General features: G+C 55.1%; 1 protein-coding gene across 2 annotated transcripts; it reads right to left on the minus strand.

Moving 5' to 3' along the window:
- Positions 1–157: 157 nt before the first annotated feature.
- RNF126 (ring finger protein 126) lies at positions 158–8382 on the minus strand. Of its 2 annotated transcripts, none has more exons than XM_036399520.1 (9): positions 8291–8382; positions 5644–5702; positions 4340–4403; positions 3287–3531; positions 2690–2758; positions 2537–2606; positions 2147–2240; positions 1617–1732; positions 158–1408 (listed from the first exon to the last, which is right to left on the minus strand). In XM_036399520.1, the coding sequence occupies exons 1-9, from the start codon at positions 8363–8365 to the stop codon at positions 1256–1258; spliced, it is 945 nt and encodes a 314-aa protein (XP_036255413.1). In that variant the 5' UTR covers positions 8366–8382; the 3' UTR covers positions 158–1255. The 2 variants fall into 2 exon arrangements, with proteins under 2 accessions (XP_036255413.1, XP_036255414.1); XM_036399521.1 differs by having other exon boundaries at positions 1266–1408; positions 1617–1761.
- Positions 8383–9009: the final 627 nt, after the last annotated feature.

Here is a 9009-nt window from a genome sequence, read left to right on the forward strand (position 1 = left end):
AGGGGCTCCCAGTGATGATGGTGAGAGCTTCTCCTCTCATGCCTCAGGACCCAGGAAGCAGGGACATGGCAGGGAGTCACTGCCCTCTCTGGTGACATTCTTGTCATTCTCCGAGCTCCAGCTCTGTCACAGAAACTGAGTCACAAACATACCTGGATATTTTTCTCTCTCTCCTTGTTTTAATCAGCTCTATTTTAAGTAGCTTTGCAATACATTTTTTTTTTTTCCTCTCCAAAATGTTGTTTTCCTGGTAATTACTCGGTCACAATGAGATTTGCTGGTCCTCGTTCTGCTGCACACACCCAGTCCTGTGTCGGCTCAGCAGAACAGCCTGCCCTGGCTGCGAGGGGGGCAGGACTGTAAGGGGGGAAAAAGGTGTAAAAAATAGAAAACACCAGGCGAGGATGATTCCAGCTGCGATCCTTGGCTACCTGTGCAGTGATCCACAGGCTGGCAGTGGCTCCCACCGGAACTCCCAGCACGCAGGAGGGCTCAGAGAGGCCCAGCCTGCCTGGGGAAGGCAGGACAGCTTGGTGGCCTCAGAGCTTACCCTGTAGCTTTCCTCAAATCATGCATAATGGCTCGCAGAGCTGAAATGTCCATTTATTGACAACAGTAATAATTTAAGATTATAAAAACCCCTTTCAGTGTTGAGTATCAGCGGGTGAGGTTATAAAGAGAAATAAAAGGGACTCGAGATGGGACAGGGAAGGATCCCGGGGTCTACTTGAGAGTTCCTGTTTCAGTGACAGCTATTGGTCCTCCCCAGATGGTGATCCTGGGGGGGGGAGGCAGCATCCTTATACTTCCATTTTAGACGTCAATCTCCAAAGCAGAAAAGATAGTATCCAAGGGGAGGAGGAGCAAAAGAAATAAAAAGAAAGGGATCTCAAATTCAAACCCATACAAACAACATTTCCATTCGGGATTCAACCACTCGCTCAGCACCTCGGGGTTCCCAGCCGGGGAGCGCAGCAGCCTCGCACTGCAATGGGTAAAGTCCACGCAAAGAGGATGTTTTTATTGACAGACAGAGCTCTTTCCCCCCTTTTTTCATCACAGAACTTGAGGCTTCTCATCTCTGAAGGACCCAGAGGCTCCGTGTCTTCAGAAATCAAAAGGAAATTCTGGGGGCACTGCTCCTGCCTCGTCCCCTCCCCTCGCTCTGCTCTGGAAGCCCCTTTGGCTGCTGGCGGTGCCCAGGGAGGGAAGGGGAACAGTGGAAGGGCCCCGGGGACAGAGGGTGCGTTAAGATTCATGAGTTGTTCGATGAGTTTTCATTACTTGGTGAGCTGGAGGAAGAGGAGGAGGAGGAGGATGACGAGAAGTTCATCCCTGTGAGTCCTGGGGGGTTTGTGGCAGTGTTTTGTCCACTTAAACTTTTCCGGCAGACGGGACACGTGTCATGCTTTGGGGAGCAGACAAAAAAACAAAACAAGAAATAGGGGAAATGGGATTAGAAACACACCAGGGGAGCAGCACTCGAGGAATGGGCTGGGATGACACTCCATCCTCTGACCACAGGTGCTCAGGCCTCATCGTGGAGGTAGGAAAATATTTACAGAGGGGAGCAGGAGCAGACAAAGCCCCCAGTGCTGCAGGCCCCAGGCACTCACCTGCTCCAGCCACGGGACGATGCAGCCGTCGTGGAACAGGTGATTGCACGGTAACTGCCGCACGTTCTCCCCGACTGTGTAGTCTTCCTTACACACAGGGCACTCCAACCCAGAATCTGCATGGCACAGGGAAAGCCAAGCCCAGCTGAGCAAAGGAGGAGAGAATGATGCACAAAGCCCCCGACTCAGGACTCATCATCCCTCTCCCCTTCCCTACCATGGCTCCATTCCTGTCAGGAGGAAAGCTTGGTGCTCTACAGTCCCCACACCATCACCCCACCTCCCCTGCCCAGGGTATGCCTCATCCTTCCCTTCTGCTTTTCCATCTCTATCCACACTGAACTTCTCACAACCTCCCCAGGGCAAATCTGTCCAGCCTACACTGCTCTTTTTTTTGTGTGAGTGTAACAGAGACCCTTCAGCTCTCTGCCCACTTTGAAATGTTTTAAGGTACAAACAGACAAAATTCAAGTCCCAAGAAAACATTACAGAGAGCTTCCAGTGCACAACTCCACGGAGCAGCCACGTACCTACGTGCTCCTGTGTGATCTGTATGGTGGGGAGGGCTTGGATCTTCTCTTTGTCTGCTGGTGGCGGTCCAGTGTTTTCAAATTGATTCAGTAACTGGAAAAACAACCAGCCAGGCAGGCAGAACAGAGAGGTGAGCTCAGCAGCACACAGAATCCACTCATTTCCTGAGCCAGGGCACCTGGATTTAGATGCACTTACACAAACACTGTCTGGTGCTCTTTTCTGTTTCCCCTCACAGCAAGTACAACAATTTTACAACACCTGGCAATGACCACTGTGGATCCTTTCCCATTTCAGTCCCCCAGCCCCTCATTCCCTGCACCCCCAGAGGTGCTGCCTCTCCTGCAGCACTGCACAGGATGGAGACTGCAGGGAATCCCAGTTTGTACCTGTGTGATAATCGCATCCAGGCCATTGGCACCCCAGGCATAGTCCATCGGATTTGAGTGCAGGACTCCCCTGAGGAGCAAGGACAGCAAGTGAGTTCATCCTGGAGCACCAAGGAGACACTGTCACAGAGAGCAGCACATCCTCCAACTCACCAAGGGCCCAGGCCTAGGTTTGGAATTGTGGTCGGTGCAATAATTCCGTTGACCAGCTGCTGGATAATTCTGAAAGACAAGAAAATCAGGATTGTGTAAGAATTAAAGTTTGCTGGCTCCCAGCCCAACACCCCATCATGGAGGGAGAGGCTGAGTAAGCTGAATACTGTCACATTGTTGGGGGCAATTACAAATACCCTACAGCAATTGCAATGGCAGCTTAGGGAGTGATCAGCCACTGATAAAGTTTCAATATTTGATTCAGAAGGGGACAATTCCTGCCATGATGGTGAGTGGCTCCCAAGATGCACTTACACACTCTCTGGTGTTCTCTTCAAGTACAACAATTTTGCAACACCTGGCAATGACCAGGGAATATTCTCCCACTATAGGACAAACCCCTAAGCACAGCTCACGTCACCACTCAGCTAAAACACCCCCAAGAGACCTCAAAAGCAGGAGCTGCCAACACGCTCAGGCGGCACACAGGTGTCACCCACAGCAGCGCTGGAGATCTTCGGGATGCCGCTCCGATAACCCAGAAGGAAAAGTGAGGAACAACAAGGTTCCCCCCTGAGGTGCCAGAGTGGTTCTCACCCTTCCAGCGTGGGGACTCCCTCGTGCCTGCCCGAGGCTCGGCGCGTGGCCAGGCGGGCGCGGGGCTGCCGGGCGCCGTAGCGGTGCCGGGACTGGTGCTCGCGCTCCCGCCGGTTCTCCGAGTCCCGGTTGTCCTCTGCCTGCTGCACGTTGGACCCGAAGGGAAACTCAAAGCTGTCGTCAAAGAAGCCGAAAGCAAACTGGCCATAGCCCGGGGGCAAGGTGAACAAGTGCTGATCCACGTTCTGGAATGCAGAGAACAGACTGTGACAAGAGGAACGACAGTAAAATTCAGAATGGGACAAAGATGCTGCTGGCCTGCCTCCACCTCAGCCCCTGCAGTCCAGCACTAACCCTGGAGTCTGCCACACTTGACCCAAACACCCATAACTTGTTTGCTCTCACTCTGACATTGCTCCAAGTGCACTTGATGGCCAGCTCTAATTGGAACGTGACATACCTGCAGCAGCAGTTTGAAAGGCTGTATGAATAAATGCATGCGTGTTAATATTTTCTCTGATATGAGTGATTGGAGTAAATAGTTTGTAGTGGAAGGGGAAGGTCAGTTCCAAGTCACAGCCCCTAAAAGTCCTGGGATGCTTGGATCAAAGTTCCAAGCATTGCTGGTGTCCCAGCAGCTGCCCACAGCCTGGGGTGACACTGGGACCAGCGCCCTCAGGGGCAGCTCAGTGAGGAACAGACACTGGAACTGCACACAAAGGCAGAAATAATCACAGTTCCCTGCTTTCTCTTTGGTGTGTCACTGCTGCTTCTGAGCTGAGGCTACTGCATAGCAACACACCCAAATCCTGCTCTCCAAATCCTGCTGAGCCCCCTCACGATGGGAATCAGCTGTGAGCGATGGTCCCGTGTAACACACACACAGCAAAAATACAGGATGTGGAGATTTCAGGAGCAGCATGTGGAGGATATGAATTCCTCCCTTCCAAGTTCTGTCATGAAGTGGGAAATGTTTAAACAATGCACTATTGGAGAAATACTCAATCCAACAGCAAAGCAGAAGGTGGTGGAAGAGAGAAAGGACTTGCTCACCTCGAAAGGATGCCTGCTCTGATCAGTGGCTGACGTGGAGGAGCTGGTCTCATTGTCAGCGTTCCTGTGGAGAATGAGGAGCACTGGTAATCTTCTCACAGCGGCTTCCAAGGCTTTTCTGCCCCCCCTCCCATCCCAGGGCAGAGGCAGCTCAACAGAACCTGGTCCTGCCTCAGCTGCTGATTTTCTGATTGCCTGGATCAATTCTCCCTCCCCGAACCTTTCATTTTCCCACATGCTCACCCATTTCTCTCTACTCTATTAGATCCCACAGGCTGCACAGAAGTGCCTGAACCATGATGTCAAGCCAGGATTTGCCCCACAATCCATCTCAAACACAGCAGCTAATCCTCCAGAGCACCAGGAAGACTTAAGGCACAAACGCTGATCTCTGTGACCCCAAGACACAGAAGTCTAATCTAGAATCAAAGAAACTTCTCTACCGCAGAAGCACACAACCAAACAGCTCAGGATATTGGGAAAACTAGTTCTTGTCAGACTTCTGCTTTCAGAGCTGCAGGAGCATTTCCTGCTCAGAACCAAGCTTTGCATTCATGGTACTGAAACCACTGAGATTCAGCAACTCTGTGACTCTCCCAAGGTCACAGGGAATCATCAAAACAGTCAGGATCAGCCAGCATGGATTTTCTGGCTCCAGGGCTGGTGATCAAACCAAACATCACCTGCTCAGTGCAGAAGCCCCAGGCCATGCACCACAATCAGCAGGCAGCACCACCCATTGCCCCTGGCCCCTGCACTGCCAGTCACAGCTGGGGCCTCACAAACACAGCTGGAACATTTTAAGACATTCCTGCTGCTTCTGCCACCAGTGGCAGCAGAGCAACACAGAAACACAGACCTCACTGCTCCAGGGCAGAGTCCAAAGTCTCAGCCACAACGTTTTGCTGTTCATTCCCAACACAGTCATTACTTACATGAGGTGTCCATGCACTCACCATGCCCAGATCCCTCTCTCTGGGGTTATCTCTGCCCTGATCAGGTCAGAGCCACCACACAGCATGGGGAAAACCTCCCTAACACTTCTTTACGTTTGTTTGAAATGAAACCATTCCTGCCCCACCCCTCAGCAGAGACATTGTGGACGCTCAGCATTGCTCTGATTGGCCTGTGGGTGCAAACTCTGCCAACAAAGCACTGTATTCCAAAAGTGAGGAAAAATGAGCTAAAGCTGGGGCAGAAGCAATAGAAACAGTGCATTTTATAGCAAACATTGCCTTTGAACTAGGAAGAGAGCAAAGCAACCTGGGCTCAGTGGAGCACCAGCCCCTGGGGCAGCACATTACCTCGGCTCCTCAGGAAGCTCTTCAATAAAACCAGACTCACACCGTGGGCAGATGTAGTCCTGCAGGAGAAGACACACTGGGTGAGAGGAGGAGGTGGCACCTCGGAGCTGCAGGCTGTGACAGGGTGGGAGGGTCCTGCAGTCTGCCATCGCCAGCACATGCAACAGTCCCAGAGCCAGAGAGACCCCGAACCCCAACATTTGCCTTCCAGAGCTCAGCCTAAGCCTGGGGGAGCTCAGCTTAAGAATGATGAGGGTGATGCTGGTTAATCCCCACTACAGACACAGCTGATGCAGCTCCAGTGAAGTGAAAGTGAAACCCCCAAGGCTCCCTGCACAACAAACCCACCAACGTTGGCCCAGCTGTGTGTTCTGGGGAGCAGGACACAATGTGGGAATGGCAGCAGGGACTTGGTGAGGTTGTGGTGCTCAGGGAGGCTGAATGGTCCCTGTCACTAACACAGCCTGAGGTTCACAGCCCACAGGGACACTCTGGGTTGTTGTGCAGCCAGGACCTCACAGTCCCACACCCAGAGCTCACTACAGAGACCTGTCACATCCCTGAGTGTGTCAGGACAGGCAGGCTGAGTGCAGCCCCTGTGACAGCCACCTCCTCACAATTCCTGGGCTTAGTGAGGAGGAATTTATCCTCTCCAACCATCCCAGAACACTGGAGACCCTGAAAGGGAACTGTTTCACTTCCCAGTGCTCAAGAAACAGCACAGAGCCAGGGGAATCCCATCCCCTGCTCCATGGCAGGCACACATCACCCCAAATCCCTGTGCTGGCAGAGCCAGGCTCAGCACAGAAGGCATTTAAGAGCTTCTAAAAATAATGTTTGCCACTTCCTTTTGCTGATCTGTTGGAACTGGCACAGCCCTGAGCCAGACTGAGGGATTCCCCCAAGGAGCTGAGGCTGCTGATAAGGCCCTTGGGGTCGCTCCTCTGGCCCCTACAGCCAACCCTGATAAGGCCCTAGAGAATGAGCAGAGCTTGGAGCCCCTGCATGTGCCCTGTCTGCCCAGGGAGATACAGGAGCAGACTGGGAGAGGTGGCTGCTCCCTCTCCCACACAGGACTGCTGCTGTGGAACAACAACCATCTCTGCACCACTGACAGGGCCAGGGTCCCGAGCTCAGGGTCTCCTGGGTGAGCACAGGCAACTGCAGCCCATGAAATCCCCTGCTCATGAAACCCCCTGCCCATTAAAACCCTCTTTGTGTTGCTTCCCACCAGCACAAACTGGTGGGGACACACGTGGCACAGGGGTGAGTGACCATGGCCTGAGCACCCTGCCCCAGGGAGCTTCTGTGTGTGTTGTGTGTGTGTGTGTGTCTCTGTGTGCTCACAGGCAGCTCCCAGCACAGGGATCAGCACATTCCTCTGCAGCTGGAACAGCACAAATGTCAAAGTTTGTTGTTTCTCGGGCTGTTTGAGTCCCTCCTTTGGCAGCGCTGGTTACTGCGCCTGCAGATGGTGAGAGAAACCTGAGGGAAACCTGGGTCCCCAAAACAAGCTCATGAACTCACAGATCTGAGTCCCCAAACCCAGCTGGCACAGCCAGGCGTGCCCAGCCAAGTGCACACAACCAGGTGTAAGCAGAGCCCAGCACGGGCTGTTTGAACAGAAATAAAGAACAGATTTCCTGGGTTCCCGCCTGGCTCCACAGCCCAGTGAGTTTGCCCTCACTCTTACACACAAGCTGGGAGCTCCAGCATGGCCCACCCTGGCCCGAAGGAGAGGGCAAAAGGACAAATCACACGTCACAAAGCAGCCAGCCCCGGCAGGGACAGCTCTGCTTGTCCTCGCAGGCTTTTCAAGTTCAGTGCCAGCAAACAGCAATGACTTTTGGGACAAGGTGCTGTGAAAAGTGTCAGGCTAAAGAGACCAGCAGCACTCTCCAAATCACACTGAACACCTCAGGAAGCCAAGCAGGGGAACAACTGATCCACCAGACCCTCCCTAACAGCCCACACTCCTTTTCCACCCACACCAGGACAAGCTCCACGCTCACACACCGGATTTTGGTGTGTGATTAAAGCACCTGCCCAGGTGCCTACACAGCACTTCTACCCACGTATTGCCGTGCACCTCCCTGAGCTCCAGCCGCCCCCACGGCGGGGCTTTTATCGTGTACATTAAACCTCCTGAAAGGGCAGCGAAAAACCCCCACACCCCGCGCTGCTTCACGGGCACCGGCTGGGATCAGGCTGCTCGGGCCGGGGGTGTCACAGCCGGGCTCGGGGGCTGCTGCCTGACGGGCTCCCAGCCCAGCCCGGCTCCCCGTGGGGCGGCCGGAGCGCTCGAACCGCCGCGGCCCCCCCAATCCGGGCGGACCGGGCCCGAGGGCCCCTCCCGCCGCGCCGCCCCCGGCCGGCCGCTGCCCCTCGGCCCGGCTGGCCCGTTCCCACCGCAGCCCCTCTCCCCTCACCGCCGCAGCCCCGTTCCCTCGCTACCGAGCCCCTCTCAACGCCCCCGAGCCCCGGTGCCACGGGCGGAGCCCCTCAGGGCAGCCCCCGCCTCCCCGGCCGCTCAGGCCCCCTGGGCCCCTCAGGCCTCGCCCCCACGTGCCCGTCCCCTCGGAGCCCCCACCCGGCCCTGCCCGCGCTCCCGGCCCTCCCCGGCGGCTCTCCCCGGTGCCCCGCTCACGGGTAGGCGCGGGGCGATCTCGGCCGAGCAGCAGTGGCAGAAGAACCGGCCCGGCTGCGGCGACGCCTCCGCCATCTTCCCTACCCGCCGGCCCCGCCCCCCGCGCGCGCCGCGGCGCCAACGGCGGCCGAGGGGGGACAGGGGACAGCGCGTGGCGGAAACGCGGAGGGGGAAAAAACGGCGGAGGGGGCGTGGCTAATACGGGGGCGGGGCTCTGCCATATTAAATGAATACGCGCGGTTTGCCCAAATAAGGAGATGGGCGTGGCCAAGGAAGCGGTGGGATGGATCCCCGATTCCGGGAACCCCCCATCATTCCGGGAACCCCCCCCCAATCCTTCCTGCACTCCCTCAGTCCTTCCTGCACCCCCTCCTCCCCCAGGCTCCTGATCCCTCTCTCAGCCCCACCGGACCCCCGAGCTTTAAAATATCCATTTAATTTTTAAAAGAAACGGAAAAAATGAGCTGGGGAGAGGTTGAGTCTCCCAAAAAGAGGAAAAAAGGGAGTGAAAAATCCCAGTAAAAATCCTATTGAAAATCCCGGGAGCTGCTTCAAGATGCAATAGCCCCAAAGGAACTGGAATGTTCCCCAATAGTCCCAAAGGAACTGGAATGTTCTATGTTGGCCGAGCACTCTTGGGCTGGGTATTTCTCCCAGACCTTTCCCCTTGGATGCTGGGGAGGTTTTTGAGGTTGAGAGCTGGAATCTCGATTTTTTGG

This window comes from Molothrus ater, chromosome 26 (assembly GCF_012460135.2).
Source record: "Molothrus ater isolate BHLD 08-10-18 breed brown headed cowbird chromosome 26, BPBGC_Mater_1.1, whole genome shotgun sequence".
Lineage (NCBI taxonomy): Eukaryota > Metazoa > Chordata > Aves > Passeriformes > Icteridae > Molothrus > Molothrus ater.